Below are 23,057 nucleotides of genomic sequence, written 5' to 3' on the forward strand. Positions count from 1 at the left end.
TGACTTAAAAGCAATCGGGAGCCAAACCGAATCTGTTTAGAATGGTCGCTGTAAGTTGGAAGCACAAGATCTAACAAGTGCGCACCATGACACTGCAACGGGCCTTGCTTAACCAATCCCTGCGTAATAGTTGTGTTGTTGCTGCTACAATCTACAGGTCCATCCGACAACACTGGCAGATTTGTACTTATTCTAACTTCACGTTCACTCTGCAGATGTTCGGATTCATGGCGGCAAACAGGCGTTACTGATTGGGTTGAGGTCCCGGGAACTAAACCATCTAAATTGTCACCAGAGGGCCTGTCTTTCTCATTGGTAGTTGGCTGGTCAAAAAGTCTACGAGCACCTGATAATTTCTCCTCCATTTTGCCTAATCTAGACATTACTTCCTCTATCTTGGATTGACTATCCTTCTCCACAGCATCCACACGATCTCGCAGTCTACGTAATTTAACCTCATTTCCTTTCTAAAATTTTGCAAATCCTGCCAAAAAGTTTCTAACTCACTGTCTACATCTTGCCTATGGTCGACTATTTTTTTGTTCATTTGTGCATTAATTCGCTTTGCTTCCGCAATGATCTCTCGCATCTGCTCATTCACACTGGCAAACTGTTGTTTAACTTTCTCGTTTACAAGTTTAATTTCACGTCGGGTACCTTCTCTAAGACTCACCATTTCTCTGGATAATATGTCTGCAGTTGATTCTATACGATTTAAAATACCCTCATTCGTATCTCTGTCCTCCTGCTGATTCTCTCCCTCTCCTTTCTATCTTCTAGCAAAGCGTCCCAAATTGCAGCTAGCAAGTCTGCTTGTGATTTTGGCATTTCGTTATCATCGTTCTTTCCACTTTCGGTGACTATCCCCCTTACTACAGCATGCTCTCCCCCGGCCAAAGATGCCATCGGCTCCCGGAGTGGGCCTTCTACGTCTGCCGACACATGTGGTCCCTGCGGTTCCCCTGTTCCATAGGTTTCACTGTCATACAAAGGTTGCCCACACGGTAACTCAGAATCTGAACTGTCGTCTATTTCTACTCTCGCATCTTCACACATAACTTTCTTGCTTCTCAGCTGCTTAGCTGCCATTTAAAAACATTTACTACTTTTCAGGACAAAAGGTCTTCAATACTTTCTTCTTCTTTCCATAATGGCATTATAATTCAGAAAAGAAATAAATTAAATAATTTCCTCAATTTTTCATTACAAGATTAACAGCAAATAGGTAACAAATTAAACGTAGAAAGTGCCTGACAGCCTGATTACTCACAGAAGCTACTGACACCATATCTACTATCAAATGGATGAACTTGCCTGTGACTGCCATCTGGTGAGTGGCTCTCGCTTGCTTGTCCTGCAATCTGTACGGAATCCCATGGACTGCGGAGATCTCCACATGTGGATCATCAAAACTGCAACAGCGAATCACAATGAGTAAAGATAATTACACTCACATCCTAATGTTCAATGGTCACAACAGTGGCCAATGCAGTAGCTGCTTCCTAAATCAGCAACTGATGTAAGAGGCACAGAGCAAATGGGAAATCTGGTTTTATGATATGACAAAGAAATACATTACTTGTAGAAGCCTCCTGGTACTGGCAGGATACTAAACACAAACTAATTGTGATACAGCCTCTAACGGGCTCACTGTACCAGTAAATAATGAGCTCTGGGTGCTCAGAGAAAAATCTATATCAGTGCCTCATAGACTGCCTTGGGACTCGCTTACAATTCTGCGAAGAAAAGCCAGTGATTAACAATCTGTTATGTCATGTTAGTACCATCAGGCTGGAAAAACATCTTTTATTTTGTACACTATTTTAATATCAAGAATGAGGTTAGTTTGACAATATTCTTCTGCCTCCAACTGCTCTTATATACCTTGGACAGGAGAAAAGCTGCTGCACTCTATTCTTGTCATCATTAAAATTCAGGGATGCCACCAAGAAACAGCAAATTATTTCCCAGCACTGACGACGGTAGAACGGATCCGTCGTGCTTGACTTCAGAGCACTAGATGCTGTCTCCACGACCTGGAAAACACAAGCAACAGTTTCAAGTTATAACGAGTGACAACGCAGGCCAGATTCACTGGTAAGGGAAGTAAAATGTTTTAGTTACAGTAACTTTCAAGTACTGCAATTACTGTAATACTCTAAACACCTTTTCTCCACATCAGGGCGCATGTCATATTTATTTCCAGAACCTTTGGGTTTCATGGACACCTAGACTTTTATTTTGCAAGCGGAAACAAGTTTGACAAATCTCAACAACACTGAAATAAAAATTAACTACAAGCATATAATTTTTGTATAATCTATGCTAACCCCAATAAACGTCAAAAAGAAACGTACTATACGCGTATCAAGTTATTTAATGATCTTGCACCAACAATTAAAACTCTAAATGATTTAAAGGTGTTCAAGCGTGCATTGAGAGGTCACCTCTTCACTCACTCTTTCCATTCTGCAGATTATTTCACCTCTGCTGAAATTTCTTCAGTTTTATGTATATCTATAATCTATATTTAAAGTGGTTTTGTATTTTTATTTAAAATTCTGAGGTTTATGTATATTAATTTGTAATTTTTTTAATACCTGTATTGCAGAATCTGAAGGTTATGTACATTCACATGTGAAACATGTCCTTCAATTGTGTCAAAAGTACTGAGGTTTACGTATATTGAATGAAGTCCTGAAGTTTATGTTTACTGTATGAAATGACTTGTTCTGCATCCTTTGGATTAGTCCTAAGAAGGATCTATGGAATGCAAAGAAACTCTACTCTCTAACATACCTGAATAATGCAATTCCTTATCCAAGTCACAAACACTCCAGGTGCTTCGTTCTGTCTCGTTCTTCACATCTCCAACTCCAAAAAAGCTGCTTCCCCATCACGCACACAACTGATCTTCTGAAACACTGATATTCAGACAAATTGGTCTGCCATGTCTTCGTGTGACACCGTGATACCAGTTCACATGAAAGTTGCCATTCAGCACATCCCCTGATCTCAAACTCCTCTTTCAGACAGACAAGGCACTCACACTAAATCTATAACCGTACACCTCCTCGGAAAGCAAGGTTATCGCACGAGGGCCTGAGGTCTTCCATGTGGCATTGTGAGGCATGCTACGAACACCCCATACTTGGTCACTAGGAATCAAAAGTGTGCAACTGTGGTGCGGTGGCCACATAACCAACATTACAACCTGTAACCCTAGCTGCTTACTTCTAGCTTCTTCACTGCGATAAGCTCTTGCACAAATTTAAATCAACAGCTACTGAATTTCCACATGCAAGTCACAAAACCTGAGGCTGCCAACACGTGTCTGTGGGTCATCCCAACCGCATAGCCTGATCAATTGTGTCCATCATGCATAATGGTAATGTCAGCTCCCGGTGCAAAGTCTTGCTACCTTCGTAGTAATGATGGACTCGAAACTGCGTAACGGCTATACTATCCCATATGCTTGCATTCACGCCTACCTGAAACAAAACCAAATACCGAAATAAACATCCGCATTGAGAGACCAGTATTAATTCTTCCTACGAAGGCACTCTACACCTCATTAATAAACAACTGGCCAACTAAACCGACCTTCCATGTAACCAAAATATTTCCCACTTTACGTCCTTCACACAGGGGAAAGATGACACACATCAATTCAAATAACATCAAATTAACTTGGACGACTTCTCAAAATATATATATATATATATATGTGTGTGTGTGTGTGTGAGTAAATCTGCACTAGACTCAGAATGCATCCCACTATCACGCCAACCGCAGAAATCGCCATTTTCCTCATACGCAGGGACGGCAACATCTAAAAAAACAGCGAACACATCGCGTCACCGCTGAACTAGCGATATTCGATGATCGTTACATGCCCACCCTGACGAACTCTTCTACCATCTAACGTCAAAATGGATGAAGTTGATGTCCCAACTCGCACACTCCACTGCACTGCCGATTGAAATGCTGGCTGAAATACCACTCCACAGATCGTAGTGACATCTTCTCACTTAAAATTGGAAGGAACTAAAGAAAAAAATGAAGGTGAAACGAGCCTACCAACTTCGCCTATAAGAAACCAACTACCAAACACTTCCATAACCTATAAAATCTTAAAATAATTTATGAATCCAACCACACCCAATAAACTACAGCTCAATCAACTTAGCACGAAGCACTATGAAACAAGTAACCCACAATTCGCCACTAGATCGCCTACATCCTAGCGCACATTTATCACACAACCTCTCTGTCACCGGATTGTTACTGCACCGAGCAACCTGACACCCTGCTCAGATCGATACCAGAAACAAATCTTGAATACCTGCAGGTCTACCTATAAATCACCCAGTGAAATCGTACACGTCCTTTCCAACAAGAACTTATCCTCGTCACATTTCATGTTGGCAGTCAAGACATCACGCAAATTCAGCAGCGACATTATCCCTGCTCGATAATTTCTTACAACTAAATTTGCGGAAGGTCGGAGACGACTCGCCAGCTGCGTCATTTGAAAAGTCAGACCAACATCACCTATAAGACACCAACTACCAAACATTTCCATAACCTAAATATCTTCCATCATTTATGAAAACAGGTGGTATTTCGTAAACTACAGCTCAATGAACTTAGCACGAAACACTATTAAACGATTATTGCATATGTCCCCACTACACAGCCTCTCTGCCACCAGGTTGTACTTCACGAGCATCTATAACACACCCAATGACCAAGTCCCCCGGTAACCGTACTTAAGAACACGAACTTACCTTCGTCAGACTTCATTTTGGCACATGCAGCAATCAACACTTAATACAAACTTTTTTGGTTTTGTGCGCTTTTCAGACAATTTCCAGTATTTTTTGGTTTTCCGAAAATTTTGAAAATTCTTTCCACCTGATGCCTTGCAGAACCGGTCTCTGTTGGACTGTTTCTGACGTAGTCTCTGACGAACGGTTTCTGTGGTTCACACGGTCTCTGACAATGCCGACTCTGAGAAACCCACGTGCGGCGGACGCCACGTAAGGCCGAGACGGGCAGAGACAAGGTCAGTCACACACCGAGTCCTGCTGAGGCCGGTTGCTGCAGATGCCGAGGCAGTCACCAACCGGATGAGATAGAGGCCGAGAGTTTTGTAAAATTTTGAAAATTTACAAATTTTTCAAAAGATCAAAAAATGCTGGAAATTGTCTGAAAAGTGCACAAAATCAAAAATTTCGATTTTTTTTGAAAAAATTTTGTAGTCGAAATATTTCAAATCTTTTTAGTTTTGTGTGCTTTTTGGACATTTTCCTACATTTACCTTGGTGAGAACAGGCCGGTAAAGAAGGGACCAGGTGCAATAACGATCGTGTCCAGCAAATACGTCAAAATCAGGTTCAGTAGGGATGTCGTCCGGTCGGTAGCAGGGCTGTCGTAAACTGGGCTGCGCTTTCGGCATCCCAGGCATAGCCCATGTCATGCAGAGACCGTGCGCTGCAAAGACTGGCCCGGCGGAGACCGACCCCTGCCGAGAGAGGCCCCGAACAGAAGCGGCCCTCGCAGAGACCAGGTGTGGCAAAACCTACTTTTGGTACACCATACCCGGCAGAGACCGGGACCAGTAGACACCAGGCCTAATGCAGACAGGATTCGTTGGAGACCAGCTTCGGATTGGACTGGACCGACAGTTACCGGGGTTGTACCGTATCCAATAGGTGCCGGGCCCTACAGAGACCGTTCCCGGCAGAAGCTGTGGAGGCTGAGACCAGGAAGGAGGCAGAGTGGGAGTGAGTAAGCGATATAGGGAACTAAGTGAATAGCGAGTGAGGAATGAGGAATTGTTTGGGTGAGTAAGTGACTGATTCAGGGCTTCAGTTTATGAATTAGTTTGTTACTGAATAAGTGGGGAATGAGTGAGAAGGATCGGAATGTGCAGGTGGTACAGTGGGTGAGTGACTGATTGATTGAGCGGTGGAAAGAGTTGTGGAGGTCTCGGGTAAAGGAGCGAAGGATCGAGGAAGTTGGAAAGCTCGCGGGGGGATGGCAAGAACGAAGGACGAATGTGGGGGAGTGAGGCAGTAGTAACAGAGTGATTGGGTGAATGAGACGGTGAGGGAGAGTGTAACCGAGTGAAAGAAGAGGTGAGGTTGTGAATGGGCGAGGGAACAAAGTATCGAGTTATCGATGGCCGAGGGAGTGAGCGATTGAGGGATTTGGTGAGTGGATTAGTGAAAATGGGTGAGTGCGCGAGTGAAGGAAGGACGGAGGGAGGGAGAGATCATAGGTGTCAGGAAGCCATCGAGTGTGTGAGTGAGAGACTGATGGATTGAAGGTGTGATAGTGAGGGGAAATTAGTAAGTCATGGAGCAAATGAGCTCGGCAATGAGCGAGGGATCGAGTGAGAAATGCAGGAGTGAGCTTGAGAGAATGAGCAAACCAGGGAGTAGTAGAGTCTGGGTGGGTGGGATCGATCAATGGAGCTGGAAAGCAAACAAAGAGAGAGAGAGCGATAAAGCGATCGAGTGAGAGGCTAGACTTCCAGCTGATTCTGGCTGAAAAGTTGTCGGTGAAAATTGCCCAAATTGTAATAATATAGATGATTTTGGTGCGTCAAGAAGATATAAATTAACGGAAAAAGCATTTAGTGTTTCAAGTGTATGAATAATATTAATTATCTCAACGGTATGCAGGGTAAAATTATTTCAGCACAAAATTTGTCAGACAGTTACAGGTTGAAATCCTCAAACAAGCGGTTAACTTAAAATGAGTGGTCAAGCATCGTGAATCGATTTCTTGTTAGGAACCACTGAACGGGAGGCTCGGGCAGTCCCACAGCTGGTAATGAGGACAATCGTCCTTCCTACTGGGAACTGAACACCGACCAGTCACAAATCTCACTGAGATATCTTAGCGCTTACAAAATGGAACAGTTTTATTGCTGCACTATTCGACTTTTCTCTAAGAAATATATATAAAATAATTCATGTTGGTCTGCACAGTGCTGCCATCCGCCAAGAAATAATTTCAAATTGTTCATAATTGTCTCACAAACGCCGAAAATGTTGTTTTAAGTGTAATTCATAATTAATTATAAGATTACAGCATAAGGGTTAATTAAAATGATGTATTTCACAGACACGATGCAGGAATGTTAAGCCATTACAAAGCGCCTTTCTGCTTCTGCAATTCCACACTCACCTCTTCTAGTTTGGTTTCAAGAGCCTTCAGGCGCACCGCCATCTCATCCTGACATTCTTCTCTCGACAGAAGACTGGGATAAAATCGCTGCAAAATTGAGGCAAAGTAAGCATTAACAGTTCAAATGAGGGAGACGAGAAATGTATATAATATTTTGACCATAATGCTTTACGAGAAGAGACCACTAGCGAGACGTGGTCAGGACATAAAAATTATTTATTTTTTCATTTACGTAGTGAAGTTTTCAGTATCTCAGACTGTTTTTACTGAATCACAGGATGATAGTGAATGATGAATTGGAAAGGATGTGGAAGGAACTGGTCACGGCCCCATTTGAAGTGCACTATCCTGGCAGTAATCTAAAGAGACTGAGAAAAATCATGAAACTCCTCAGTGATACAGAAATTGACCTTTAGGATATGAGGGCATGAACTAGAATGATCTGAAGATGGCTGTTTATGGGTTGCAGCAACATGTAGCCTGGTACTTGCTGCCTCTATCATCAGAACAATGAGCACGGACCTCTGAAACGTTAAATTGTGGGTATATATGTATGTTTTTTCTTATAGCTCATTTATGGATAAACCAATTTACAACAAACTTGGCATGCATATGCCTAGGAAACAGGAGATTTTAGAACGGTGGGTGTCCTGGGTTCAAGTCCTGGGGAGGGTGGCTTCTGCAGCCTGGGAACTAAGTACGACAGAAGAAAGGTGACATGACTGAAGTTATTTTGGTGACGAGATTGCAAGAAGAACTCTAAAAATCTGTCCTGGGTCAGAGACCTGATAAAGATGGTTTCTGTAGCTCAGATATAAAAAACTGTTCTGGGTCTGAGTCCCAGTGAAGAACTAAAGATGTTCTAATACCAAAGTTATTCTTTTTTGGGAGGAGACTGCACCCCAAATTATGTGATGTGACAAGACATTACGTTAAAGGAGCCACAATTTTAGCAGACTACGCAAAATGAAACTGCATTTATTCCCAGAATACTACTAAAACAATCCCATCCAAACAGCTGGTTTGTTAAAAGTTTTCAATTTCCTGTTTAAACTATGTTGCACTATAACAAACTCATGCTTTTCAATTTTCTGCAGTCAGTAATACCAACATGACGATGACATCGTCCATATGCATATAACAACTTCACAATGGCTAGACCAATTTTCGTTAAATTTGGAATGCACATGCCATTGACGAGTACTCAAAAGTCATACATTTTAAATTCCGATAATGTGACAGATGCTTGAACTAGTGAGGTGGAAAGATAATATTATCTGTGATGTCATAACCTAACCTACAGTCTTCGATAAACGTGCGCTGATATCATCAATTCAACTGTTTCAGCTAAATGTTGTAACATTTAAGATATTTATATTATTACTGTTTTATTTTCTCATGTTTGCCAACCTATGACAGTATCCTTCCAGTATTTCATGTAATAAAAATCAAATCATGGCAAATTTGCCATCACTGCATATTATGCATCAACTTCTGTAAGTTTTGTTAAAAGTGTTTCCTACAAATGTACATCTCCTAAGGTGCCAGCTGGTACACATCACGTATTTACCGGTTGAGCTAATTAGCTAACGACAATGTTTAAGAAAAAAGATGTTTGTTCACTTTCGCAGAAAATATCAAAGAAGAAGAATAAATTCTGTCTCTCTTTGCACTGGACTGGATATTAATCGATCTTCTTGATTATTTAATGATGCTGTATCAACAGCAGACATTACACAGTTTGTCAGATTAATTATGAACAGTGGGTGTGGATATATCATATTTTCCATTTATGTGGTTAAACTGATACACTTTATTCCAGACGCTTCAATCTATATGCTAAGACTTTGAAGAATTATAAATTAATGAATACATAATTTAGCGATCCCCTTCTGCACGTAATTTACATTCATAAACACCTAAATTTGCCAAATACAACTTCAAGTTATAATCTGCTTACATTTTTGTAATTTTCAACATATAGAAAGGATTACTAACATATTTCGTGAAGATCTACTCACATGGTCACGTTGATATTAGTAATGACAGGAAATAAAAAGAAAATAAGTAGTTCTAAAAACCTGTGGCAGTTCTGGTGCCACTGTACGACTGTGAAGAATGGGCAGTGACAAAGGAGGATGATAATAAGGATCGTGGTGGAAGAATGAAGCTTTCACAGTCAGTCAAGGACGTCGAGATAAAAGAGGAATTAAAATATACTGTCAATAGAAGAGAAAACAAAAGGTTCCAAAATCTAACAGGTAGAACATCCTCAGACAATCAGCTCTGGAAGAATACCAAAGGGAAGAAGGTATTTGGGTTGACATCTTGTTATGGGAGGCTGAAGCCAGAACAGGAAATACTACAAGACCCTGAAGTGATAATGATGACAATGAAGTTAAAACATACAAATATGATCTCTATTGGTAGGATATTCATATAACGTTTCATTAAAATCTATAAAATGGCTTAAGATTGCTGTCTTCTGCACGATCATCGCCCTGATGATGGAGGCAGCATTGACCTCTGAAACGTTGGTGGACATCTACCGTACTACATGGCGCAACAACCCAGAAGACAGCAATTTTCAGACTCACCACCGTGAAAACCTCAAATCCCGTATAAAATGGTTCATAAGTTATTAGATCATGGACATGATGGCACCATAAGTCTGTCTGTCCTTACATAACACGATTAGTCACATGAAAGCAAATGTTCAATAGGTATGTAAAACATGTTTAACTGAACTCAAGCATTAAATATTAGAGATTAAGTCCCTTTTTTTTAATCGTCTATGGTCGTAGCCTGACCGTCGTGGCTCTCATGTGAAAGTACCACGGTGGTTTCGCCTTGCCTTCTGTGGCCAGTCTTAACCCACCAGACTGGAAGAGGAGGACGGACAAACATCCATGCCTTAGTGGGACTCACACCCCCGTTGCAGCGGCCAGGCGCACGAGGATAACGCCTCAGACCACGCGGCCACTACGACCGGCTAAGTCCCTCTACATGTATGAAAATAAGGCAGCTTAGTAAGTACCTTGATTCTTGCTATAAGGGTCTGAAGACAGAGCTTTGCTGAGGCCAGCATCTGCGCCGTCTTCTCTGGTCTTGGGCACTTACTGCAGCACAGTAACGTGGCTGTGGAAAGAAAGCAACGTTGTTACAGAACTGCAGCACACAGTGGCCCTAAAATTCAACGACACTGATGAATGCACGTGGAAATCTCTACGCACATTCTCGAAAGACGATTTCTTCTGTTTAGTAAAAGCTAACGCATTTTGGTTTTAGATGGCTGAACTGAAGTGAATTTAGAAGACTCACCATCAATCAACTGAGAAGTTATCTGCATGGTGCCCAAAGTATCCTTGATATCCTTCTCAAAGCCTGAGTCCTGGATGGCACTCCAGAATGCTTTGTGCAGGTAAGACACGACTTTCTCCAGTTCATCATACGTTTCATTGTCAATGTTAGTCAGCGTCAGCTTCGCAAACAGCTGCCACAACTTTACATTATTCCTCACCTGAAATATAATTCACAATTAAGTAAAGTCAACCACGGTTCAGGGAGTACATAGTGGGCAAGGATGTCCACGTGTGCTATTCATCATGACCTGTCATCCTATCATCATAATCCCACTGAGCCAGAGCCCAGATATCTGTACAATATCCAGGAACAGGTGCTGTCACCTTCAAAGTACAGGTAGCCCTCGATTTGTGCCGATTCAGAATAACGCCGATTTTGAAACCAGCAAGTCAAAAAGTAAATAATAATAATAAAAAAAAAATACTATTATTTATAACGTTTTACAATGTTTCTCGTACTGATTCGTATACTAAATCGTAATTCTGACATTGCTCATTTTGAATAAAAATTATAAATACAGTCATCTCTGCAATTGCGTATGTTTCGTTAACGTGAATTTGCTCCAATGAGATCGATGAATCAGTAAAAGTTCTTTGTGAAATGCAAACTTTTGCATATGCGAGTTTGCTATTATGCAATTTCATTCCTTTCGCTTTAAACTTTCAAAGGATTAATTTAAACTCTGCGGAGGTACTGGGGTTATTTTTACTACGCGACTTTCTATAGGTCGGCGTCTTACATGAATGCAACTATCGCATAACAGCAGAGATGATTGTACACATCCATCACATGAAAGAATCGCAGTCAATCGCGGGGACCAACAAATTGCCGATTGTAAGTGCATAAAATATATTTTTTAAATTCCCTTTATTTTATTTACGTTATTTCAGGGCTTTAAATGTAATGCCATTATATTACTCGTCAATGTTTGGGTGCTGGGAACGCATGTCATTGACTTCACATTGATTTACATTATAAAAGAGTTTCAATTTATGCCGGTTCATCCAGGAAAGCATCCTTGGCGTAAATCGAGGGCTACCTATATTAGTAGTGAGTCAGTGTTTCTGCTGTTCAAAACATTTCTGGAATTTATCTTCTAGAATGCTCTTCAGGATGGCCATCACATTTCCCTGAATGTTGGCAATTTCTGAAAATCTGTGGCCCTTCAGTGTTATTTTAGTTTTGGGAATAGCCATAAGACGCATCAGTCTTCTCTGAAGAAAAACCTCACGTAACCCTGCCAATATTTCCAAATAATAATGTGCTGGTTGACTGTTCAACATTATTAAAAAAAAAATGAAGTGAACAATGCCCATGTGGGTTGGGGGGGGGGGGGCACAATCTTCACTTGAGCTCCTAACATATGTGCCTTCCTGAACCTCTTTAAACTTTTTATGCTGCTCAACTTTTTCACAGCGTCAACACCATAAGCCTATGTTAACATCTGCAGAGTTTCTCTTGTGCTTTTGTGTAACTTTGAACAAAAACTTTGTGTTAATACGTTGCTCCTACAACCTATCACTCAATTTTCTGTCGGGACAAAAACAAACACTTGCGTAACTCTGCCACTGCTTCGCTACAACTGCCTCATTTGCTTCACCGACACACAAGAAACAACCACAGACAGACATTTCATAACATGTCGCTTACTCACTACTAGATGCGACAAATACGAATGCATTTCAGGAACTTAATTGTCACACTCTGTATATTATTTAAAATTTACTGTGAAATTATATCTTATTTCTTTATTTTTTAAATTCTGTTCAGTTTTCACTCTACATAACTAATTAAACAGGCCAAAGTTTTAACCTGTTCATCAAGATATTTAAGAACGTTTTTACTTATTTGGCCAGAATCATTAGATTTTTAACACAAATTTCTTGATCCACAACATGTGTTGAATAAATTATAAACTTTTACACAAAACACATCTATGGGTTGCAGATTGCAAACCGCTGGACTATATGACTTCGCTATGCGTTGTATTCAACCTAAGAGTAAGGGATGGGTTGCAACTTACTCTCAGACAAGATATAACTTACGCACGACACATACTGATATATATCTGTCGACTGTTTGCAATGGGCCATTCCTCTAGCTGGTATGTTCAAGTTCTTTCCAAATCACATTACTTTCACAGCGTTATCACAGCTAGAAAGAAGAGGGCGCAATCTTTACCTCAAATATTTTTTCTATGACAATAAACTTACCTGTTGTGTAAGTCGAGTGAACAACTGCTCAGCCTTCTTTTTCAAGTCCCCTTGAGCTTCTGAGCTGCAGACACCATCTACTAGTATTTCCAGCACCAGCGTGTCAACATGCTTCTCTTTTAGGTCCAGGACCCTGTTGTAAGCCTGTATCACCTGAGGAAGAGCATGACAGAAATTGACCAAACGACATGATCCTGAAATTATAAAGAATATGGTGAACATCCATTAACAAACAGTTTCGTTGTTTGTATTGTTCTCAATTTGGAATGACAACAGACAAAATCAGAACAAATGAATATGTTGAAGGAACGAGGTAACAGGAAAACGCCCCACCCTCAATTTAGCCAGATGAGGAAGCAGCTCAGGAAGACATCTGGAAATCTAGAAAGATTATATTGTGATTCCTGTAAAAAGCCTCCCTCAGGAAAGGATGATAAATGACTAAATTTATGAATTTTAAAAGCAAAAAAATCTCCCTACATTATATACAACATCCAACATAACAGATCAAACACTATCAGATATTTTGCATTCGTCTTATCCTGGAGAAAAAATAGGAAAGGGCCCCTACAATGGGATAGGAGTGCTGTACAACATTATTATTATTAAAATTGGAATACCCCTTTAACTAGTTAGGCTAATTAAAACGCAAACCTAAAGTAAAGTTACAATGTAAATAAGCACCTAAGATGACTGATAAACAGTAGACTTTGATTGTGATTATCATTAAATTCCTTGATAAGCGACTGTATATATTTAGAGTGGCGGAAGATCAGTTTTGGCCTGCCGAAGGGAAGCAATTCTGCGAAGATACTTCAGATTTCCTTCCAGTGAAAATTAATCTAAATCGTATGTGGCAACAAAAAAATTTTCTTTAGGAGCATTGAAGATGGGAGGAAAAAAGAAAGAAAGAAAGAAAAAGAAAAGCTGTCCTGCTCCACGGCATGTAGGCGTTTAGAAGGAAAGGAGGTATAGCTCCTATTCATTCTGAACCTCAGCACTAGACAGGGGAAAGCGGTCAGCGTCACACACCAGCCCCACTTTACCCCTGCGAAAGGACCCTGGTACACAATGGACAAGAGGCTGGGAGGGTCCCAGGACACAGTTTTATACAAAGGATATGCCTAAGACTGCACTTTTAAGATGTTTTCCAGCTTAAGAAGTTCGTATTGCATGGTCCCTTGGAGAACTACAGAAGAGGAATCCACTGTACTGAATTTTATTCAGTACAGTACAGTACAATACACATGTATTTTAAAAAGACACTACAAATCTTGAACTGAGCCATGGACGTGTACTATGAGAGTGGAATGTAAATTGCAAGCAGTTGAAATGAAATTCCTGAGAACAATAGCGGAAAAAACTAGGAGAGATCAGATTAGAAATGTGTGTTGGGTGACAGCTCAAGATGGAGGAAACAGAGGACTGAGATGGTCCAAACATGTTAAATGAGTGGGTGTGAATAGAATACAAGAAATATTGGATATGACGATGAGTGGAAGAAGAACAAGATGGACAGACAAAGTTAAGTGAGATACAGAGAGGCGAGGACACTGGAGGACGGTAGATAAAATGCAAGGCTCCTATGCAAAATAACTTAAGGAGGAGGAAGAGGAAGGAGAAACAGCAATATAATAAATCAAGATACTTATAAAAAAAAAAAAAAAAAAATCAGTTAACCATCGAAATTGATGTAGTGTCAGACAATTTTTTACTTCTACAAAGAATCATATGTTACTGATGCCAAAGTGTGGTGACTGGCACTCGTGCTTTTACGCAGAAAATACCAAATCCATATCTCAGCCAAAAAAGCCAGATATCTCAAGGTGTTTGTGGTGACACCGCAGAATGATGCTGGACTAAGAACTTAAAATAGTTCAGCCACTTCTTCTGACTTACAGCCTGAACAGCCGATAAATCTTAAGCGAACTTCGAAGATGACGTACCTCGTGGAACTTGCCGATGCTAGTGCTCGCAAATATGTAATTTTCCCAAATATGCCAGTTCTCATAGTTCCACTTGAGAGATTCCTGCAGTGCCATCCATGCTCGGAACTTTTGGTCCATCTTCGAATATGCTTTAGACAGGTTGTTCCAGGCTTCAAAACTCTGAAACATGATCACGATTCAACTGCTTCAACTGGAAAGTTAAACATAACGCGCCCCAAAAATGTTTCTCTGACATTTCATTTAACTTCACACAGTGTGGTAGAGTCTAAGGGTTAATAAACTTTTTCACCAGCCACGAAACTAATGCAACTAAGCAGTACCATCCGAGTCTTCATGTCCGAGAACATGCAAATATGTAGAGGGAGGCACTCCGCCACTTCATCTGGAACTACACAAAACAAACTTCAACACTCATGTGGATTTTGTGAGTTTGCATTTTATTTATCAATATTTTCCCCATAAGACACTGCAAACATTTTATTTGAATTTTTTTGGCATATGTTAAAATTAAAGAATTATTCGAGAACGCAGAGGTAGGTGGGACAACCTGGTAGTTTTTCGGCTAAAGTTGAATTAAGGATAAGAATTATACCTCAGGATCAAGTGCACAATATCGCTGATAAGCTGTGGCACAGAGGGACCAATTCTCTTGGACCAGAGCAGCAAACCCCAGGAAATACCAGAGAGAAAGCTGCAGACTATTGATGGCAAGCGACTCCTGAAGGTGAGGAATGCTTTCAGCATACTGAAACACAAATAATCCATTAAATGGGAGGAAGTGATGCATTCTGTAAAAAATATTCTGTGCATTTCACGACGCAGTGTGATTCATCACCATCATTATTTTGTCAGAGACCAGGTCATATGTTCTGTTACAGGCGCTGTTTAAGTATTAGAGTTTAAATTCAAAACTGGTCCCAAACTAATTTCTCGTCTCCGAGTTTGCTGAATAAGGAGAACACATTCATTATCTGTTCCAAAACAGTTGTCTGTGACCATTTCAAAATAAGCTTCTTTTATGTTGCCTACTTACAAAGGAACAGCAAAGAGAAAACGGAAGCAGTCCTTCCTGGCTACAATCATATAAGAGATGCCTTACTTGGAATAACACAGTACGTACTTCGTTTGAGATGCATTTCAATAGCCAGTACTTCGTAGATAAATGCAAACATAAGCGAGAATATGAGCTACCTTCTTCTTGTTAAAGTAGTACAATGCCCAGTGCCGCTGAGCGCGCCCACTCTTGTGGCCTGACAACTCCCACGCCTTCTCATAGCACAGCGGATCATCTGTAGCATCTCCCATCAAGCACCACAATGTCACGGTCTCCTTCTTGTGTAGTTCTTTCTGTATTATTTCTGCAGCCTGAAATACACACATGAGACTCCATCAGATCTAACACCTCACAAAAAACTTGGTAACTGCAAAATTTCTCAAGCAAAGACATATAAATTCTTTAAAAGATAATACAAAGAACTTTACACAGCCTCTGACAGAAATGTCTGTTCTGTTTTACCTTATGCCTAAGGTTCAACAGGTTGTAGCACATGATAACTTTTTCCCAGAGTTGAAGTCGTAGGAAGATGTCCAAAGCACTCTTCACAACCCCAAGGGAAACTAACAGATCTGCCAGTTCAGTTTCAACCTTCCAGTGAGGTGGTAGATGTGAACAAAAAATGTAATGATGTCTCAGTCCGGCATGCGGATTCCTTTTAGTGAAGCACTGCACTAACTCCTGCAATAAACAGACTATAATGGAAACCACAGTAAGAGTCCGTAATTACGGCTGGTCTGCACCACCAGTTCAACTACTAGACAAACTAGGCAGTTGCAGTGAAGAATATGAACAGCCTACAACACAAGATTGGATAAGAGTGGCAAAAGAACTGCTGTTTGTGTTTGTGACCACTGCTAGCATGCGTACTCTTACATCACAATGCATATGCTCTTGTTAGTCAGTACATACATGAGTATGCATTGTACACTTGCTCATTTTAATAGTTCTTTTACAACGCCAGTAATCTTTCGTGAGTTCTAACTCGTCGAAAAGTGCTCTCAAATAAACTAAGAATAATTTAATACTTATAACTTCTTAAATTACAACAGACTGTTGAAAAAGAAAACATAAAATGTTACCTGACTTAAACTACTTGGCATTCTGTAACACTGCACATTAATTACTAAGCAAACTGAAATTGCTAAAATCAGTCCAGCTCTGTACGTATTACTGCTTTACGCTTCTACCACCAATGTTAACGGCCATTCCACTATGACTCAGTGTCAAGAGCCTAATCAGATTACACAAGTTCCAGAAGCCATTAAACATACTTCAGTCCGTACCCAATAACCTAGCGAGAACTTAAAAGATGGACGGAAGGTTACACCCATCTGACTGTAAAATAAATAAAGAACAAGTAGGAAACATAACCACCTACCTCCGTTTGCATCATGGCTCTCTCTACAGTGCGAGAATTGTGGCCTTCAAGACGGCAACGTTGGAGCAGAGCTGACATCTGCAAACTCCACAGAACGGGGTGAGACAAGAGACACTGTAAGAGACATTAATCACTTAAAAATGACCAACAGTTTATGCGACATACGTATCAATCAGTCGCAGCCCAAAAAATAAAAGTGCCAAGGTGGTCTCGCACAGAGTTCAAGGCTCAAAGAAATAGGAGGCTGTTTTTATCTTTATGTAAGCTATAAGTTCTTGTGTTTACAATGTATATAGAACTTCTAATATACTCTCAAAATCTGTTTTAATCATAATTTAATTCATGCATTTTTAGGCATTAGCACCACTGCTATATGCAGTGCTTCACTAATTAGAGAAGTAATGATGCCCGCCATATCTGTGATGTTAATGTCAAGAGTCTTCATGAAGAGATTAAATCTTTCCTGTGTGTACATTCTGAAGGCAGGCGCTTCCCACTTCAGTCTGAGCCATATTAAAATATTTCTGTTTATTTCTTGGTACAATCAACATTACTAGTGACATTACATACATGCACCACAATAGACTATTATTTTGTTGCTGAACACATTTGGAATTAGCACGAGGCACATACAAAAAGAGTACGGACATATATATGTTAGGGAGACAAGCGGTTTTAACCCCATATACTGCCACTGTAACTACTACATGTGATATGTTCATTTGAGTTATCTCGTTGGTTTTAAATGAGAGAGCTCTTCGACACAATTTTACTAAACCAGTCTATTTGGGCATCTGAGAACCAAGTAGGATTTGAGGTTGTCACAGCAGTGAGCATAAATAAATGTTGGTAAACTTCTACCAGACTACACAGCATGACAACCCAGAAAACAGCCATCTTCATCCTCAAACTAATTCGCATTCTGTAATAGACACTAACCTCACATATCAACATTTACACATCACAAAAAGTGCACTGAGACAAAATACGTCACCTGTCTGTTGCCTTTTTGTACCTTTATACAATGCGGATGGAAAGATTCGTATTGCTAATGACAATAAAATTCTAAAATGGCATAATTTCACAGCTTTCTACGAGGCGCGTCCCAAAAGTAAGTTTCCCTGAGGCCGTTTACAGAAACAAAACACAATTTCATGGAAATATTTATTGCAACAGATACAGCAAGTGTCCAGCTATTTTTCAACATATTCGCCACCGGAATTGAGACATTTGTCATACCGTGGGACCACCTGTGTCGTAGAAGTCTGCCGCCTGGGATTGGAACCACTGTGTGACAACCATCTCCGCCTCTCTGTCATTCTCAAAACGCTGACGCTGACCGGACAGGAATTTCTTGAGGTGTAGGAAAAGATGGAAATCACTGGGAGCGAGGTCCGGGCTGTAGGGTGAATGATTAAACACCTCCCAGCTGAACTCCTGCAGGAGACTTGCTGTCCGTCGAGCCGTGTGCGGCCTAGCGTTATCGTGCAGGAAGACAATACCGGCACTAAGCATCCCGCGCCGCTTGTTCTGAATGGCCCGTCGCTGAAAATTGTCTGCACCAGCGACGCACCATCTGCTTGCTCATAACGTTAGGCCCATAGACCCGGCACAGCTGACGATGAATTTCGATCGGCGCTATGCTCTGTGCATTCAAAAACTTTATCACTGACCGCACTTCACAGTCGGCAGGAGCTGGAATAAGAACCTCCACCTTCAACAGCTGCAACGATGCTACTGTGAGAACGCGGGAAGTACCGTTAGTGCATGCGCCATGCTACGTCATTGCTCTATCACGTACGCACAGTCGCTTCGCTCAATATAAGGTTTGCTAGCTGTGGGACGAGTGGGAAACTTACTTTTGGGACGCGCCTCGTATTAGAGAACTAATCCCTCTGACTGGATTGGCATTAGGACTCTCTAATGGGCCCAACTAAGTAGGCAATGAAGGCATGAAAAGACCCAGCTCCTGAAACGTAATGTTCTATTCGTAGACACAGGACAACGCACAAAGAAAAAAAAATCATACTAACTGTAAAATACCACTATCAGTAACTTTCACAATAAATAAAGAATCTGTCCTGCTACATGCCATGTAGACGCTTGGGAGGAGATACAAATACAGCAAAACCCTGTGAGTGTCCCAGTATTTTCATGTTAATCAATTAATCATAACAACTCCACTTAAAAAAGGCTATTCAAACATTCAAGTTGGTAGTGGAAACTAACCCCGTGGAGGAGAGTCCTTCTTGAGAAGGGACTAGTTGCTTGGCTAGTCAAAAAAAATTCCTGTAATATTTTTTTAAACTTTAGGCGCCCACAACAAACCACCAAGCCTAAGGTCATGTGCCATCTTCAGCCTTGCGACCAAACTCCTGTTTGCTGGCTGCCTGAGACCGCCAGTGAAAACAAGACGTAATTTAAGGATTTTCAAATATCAAACAGCTTAATCAGAAGGAAGTAACATGTAATCATATGTTACTGTTGTTGACGTCAAAGTATTTTATGATATGTGGTGCTGTGTTGTATTACGACACAGTGACGCGCTTCAACGATTCATAATGTGATACAATTCTTAACCATGATCTTAATATGGTAGAATATACAAATGATGAAGTTTTAACTGTTCATATTTTTATATTAACTTATTTTAACATACACTCATGTCGCACACTATTAACCATAATTTGAATTCAGCCAGTCAATAGGACACGACTTATGTGCGGTACTGCATAACAAAGATAAAAATGTTACGTTTTCACAAGGTTTCAGACACATGTTTTACGCTACTATACCACAATCAAGGCACAACATAGTCGCGCAGACAATTACCTGACGCCCGATGACGGACCGTACGTCCGAAACAGATCGCTTAGTAAAAAAATTAAATACTTAGACATGTAATTGAATGCTAGAGCTTGTAATATCTATTTGTTGCATGGAGACAGACAATAATAATTTTATCTTCTTCAGATAAAGCAGTGTTATTAAATACCCTGAGAGTCAATGAATCAATTGAAACATCAACGTTAACATTTCAGATTTATAACCTCGGAAATAAACTCAATTGTCTCTTACCATTAAGTACGGCATCAATTCTTCATCTGCCAGTTTGTCTTTGGGTTGAGACTTCAGGGTTTGCACACTGCAAAAACAAAAACAGTCCTCACAGCCCTTCATGGGAGGTGACACAAAAATGTTGGCAATTAGAATCATAAAAATGCTGACCCCAGATGACACCCAGTTTGTTTTGCTAGCTACACCACTTACTTGAGAACTGTTAATTCATGTTTCTCTGGTCCAAACTAACTTTTCTGAGGAAAACATTTATCAATTTAAAAATGTGGGTGCTTGAAAGTGAGGAGGCTAGGGCTCGATTTTGGGCTGTTACGCCATAGTAGTAGTAGTAGTAGTAGTAGCAGCTTGAAAGTGGACACACTCGCAATACAACAGCGCTACTTGTCTGCATGATGCCATTTAAACTTTCAAAACTTCTGTTCGGACATGTGCTTACAAAATTCCCAGGACAACAGCTTGCTCCAGGGGATGCAGGGTTGGAAATTCACCATCCGTTTCATTTGAGAATTTGATCTTATCCAATCTTACTTCATTATTAAGTCTCAAATCCTGAAACAATTCATTATAATATCAAAGTAGTGCAAAATAACTGTGATAAGTTCATTTAGTGTTACAAGGAAATGGTTTTTCTTTCCTTCAGTGTTGCCATCATGCCACAAAGACATGCAATTTCAAACAAAACTGCAGTGCTCGCAGCAGACGAAGAATAACTGACAAATTTAAATTAATATACTAAACTCATCTATATTAACTTTAAAAAACTCTACCTGGCCGGGTTTCGAACCACCGACCCTTGCATCCACAGGCAAGCACGCGCTAATCACTGCGCCACGAAGGCTCTTGACATACCGCAATTTAAAACTTCCTGATATCTTACAATCGAATAACTGACGAATTTAAATTAATACTAAACTCATCTATCTATATTAACTTTAAAAAAGTCTACCTGGCTAGGTTTCGATCCACCGACCCTTGCAACCACAAGCAAGCACGCTAACCACTACGCCACAGAGGACTACAACAGATCGTGAATTGGAACTATATGATATCTGCACTGAAGAAAAAGAGTGTTAATATCAATCACCCTTATTTACATTTTAAATACACTTTCAATTTTACAATAACCCCTTAAAATACGCTTTCGCACTAGAAAAATAAATACGTCATTTTTATCTCCTCTTCTACTCCATTTATTTATTTATAAATATATACACATTAATAGAAACTCCATAAACATACATAAAATATATACATATATTTTATTTTCACGTCCATGTAGCATACTTACATTATATATATTTATATAATTATATGTGTGTGTGTGTGTATGTATGTATCACGCAAGTCATTGCTTAAGTACACAATCAGTCTTCCAAGTAATAGTAGTACACACAGTCTGGGGGGGGGGGGGTGAATCTCGTACGTTATTCCTAACTCTGCCTCTGCCCTGATTTACAAGTGGTAGTGTATTATGTGAATTACGCAACTAACTAGTACGACATTCCTCAATGTACCCGTCTCAGACGTCATACTGTCTTCTCTGAATCTCGTACGTCGTCGCTATATGTAGCCCTGCTTTCCCTTCCAAGTGGTAGTGTCTTAGGTGAATCCTGCACTTCGTTGGAAAGTGTACCTGGTGCATGTGTCTGGGAACTGGTACTGCCTTACGTGAATCATGTACGTCACTGATAACTCAGCCTAAGCCTAGTCTTCTTAAAAACTGGTAGCGTCTGTACCAAGTGAAACACCGCGGAATTTTCAGTTCCGTGCGTCAGTCATAATACATCTTATGTAAGGGCACGTGTGTGATAATGCAAGTGACTTGGCTGAATGATGCATATAATAAGTATAAAATTACATTGGACGGTGTAGTTGCTAGATCACTAGAGATCAGTGGTATTCAACCTGGAGTACGCGTACTCCCGTGGGCACGCGAAATTTAAAAATATATTACTTTATGATAAACACTGAATAATCAGTAATGCCATTTATTTCATTATATACTATGCATAATTTGAATAATACACCAACAACTTTAGGGGTACAAACTTCAAGAAAAAATATATCTACTTTCAACCTCAATGTCTCTGTCTCAGTCTTCGTCACGCCAGTTACTATACTTTTTCTACGTTACAGGCAGATGTGCTTTAGTCTCGAATTCACCGTTTCTTGTCTCTGTACTGTCTTATGTAAATCACGCACGTCATTGCTTAATTTCATCCACGCCTTGTCTCGCATTTGGTACTGTCTTGTGTGAATCTCGTACGTCATAGGTAATTGTACTCTTGCCGTGTCTTGAGATCTGTACTGTCTTATGTCAATCACGCACGTCATTGCTTAATTTCACCCACGCCTTGTCTCGCATTTGGTACTGTCTTGTGTGAATCTCGTACGTCATAGGTAATTCTACTCTTGCCGTGTCTTGAGATCTGTACTGTCTTATGTCAATCACGCACGTCATTGCTTAATTTCACCCACGCCTTGTCTCGCATTTGGTACTGTCTTGTGTGAATCTCGTACGTCATAGGTAATTGTACTCTTGCCGTGTCTTGAGATCTGTACTGTCTTATGTCAATCACGCACGTCATTGCTTAATTTCACCCACGCCTTGTCTCGCATTTGGTACTGTCTTGTGTGAATCTCGTACGTCATAGGTAATTGTACTCTTGCCGTGTCTTGAGATCTGTACTGTCTTATGTCAATCACGCACGTCATTGCTTAATTTCACCCACGCCTTGTCTCGCATTTGGTACTGTCTTGTGTGAATCTCGTACGTCATAGGTAATTCTACTCTTGCCGTGTCTTGAGATCTGTACTGT

At 40.4% G+C, this 23,057-nt stretch overlaps 1 protein-coding gene across 2 annotated transcripts; it reads right to left on the reverse strand.

Annotated features, from left to right (window-relative positions):
* Positions 1 to 1,904: 1,904 nt before the first annotated feature.
* LOC147872937 (tetratricopeptide repeat protein 27-like) lies at positions 1,905 to 20,814 on the reverse strand. 2 transcript variants are annotated; one of them, XM_087353242.1, is made up of 14 exons: positions 20,675 to 20,814; positions 20,239 to 20,305; positions 17,161 to 17,274; positions 16,242 to 16,460; positions 15,917 to 16,090; positions 15,318 to 15,470; positions 14,723 to 14,884; positions 12,777 to 12,929; positions 10,522 to 10,720; positions 10,238 to 10,338; positions 7,201 to 7,287; positions 3,422 to 3,491; positions 2,800 to 2,924; positions 1,905 to 2,036 (listed from the first exon to the last, which is right to left on the reverse strand). In XM_087353242.1, exons 2-13 carry the CDS (start codon positions 20,251 to 20,253, stop codon positions 2,863 to 2,865), a joined length of 1,509 nt encoding a protein of 502 aa, XP_087209368.1. In that variant the 5' UTR covers positions 20,254 to 20,305; positions 20,675 to 20,814; the 3' UTR covers positions 1,905 to 2,036; positions 2,800 to 2,862. The 2 variants fall into 2 exon arrangements, with proteins under 2 accessions (XP_087209368.1, XP_087209367.1); XM_087353241.1 differs by lacking the exon at positions 1,905 to 2,036 and having other exon boundaries at positions 2,798 to 2,924; positions 3,299 to 3,491.
* Positions 20,815 to 23,057: the final 2,243 nt, after the last annotated feature.

This window comes from Zootermopsis nevadensis, unplaced genomic scaffold (genome assembly GCF_977971745.1).
Source record: "Zootermopsis nevadensis isolate Lab colony 2312 unplaced genomic scaffold, Znev_1.0 Znev_ptg000022l, whole genome shotgun sequence".
Taxonomy (NCBI): domain Eukaryota; kingdom Metazoa; phylum Arthropoda; class Insecta; order Blattodea; family Termopsidae; genus Zootermopsis; species Zootermopsis nevadensis.

Bases quoted from the DNA above. Each gene is read 5' to 3' on its own strand.
- LOC147872937 (XM_087353241.1), bottom strand. The intron at 12,930-14,722 runs GTACGTCATCTT...GCTCTTCCTCAG, and splicing joins GCATCGGCAAGTTCCACGAG to GTGATACAGGCTTACAACAG. The intron at 7,288-10,237 runs GTACTTACTAAG...TCAATTTTGCAG, and splicing joins CCCTTATAGCAAGAATCAAG to CGATTTTATCCCAGTCTTCT.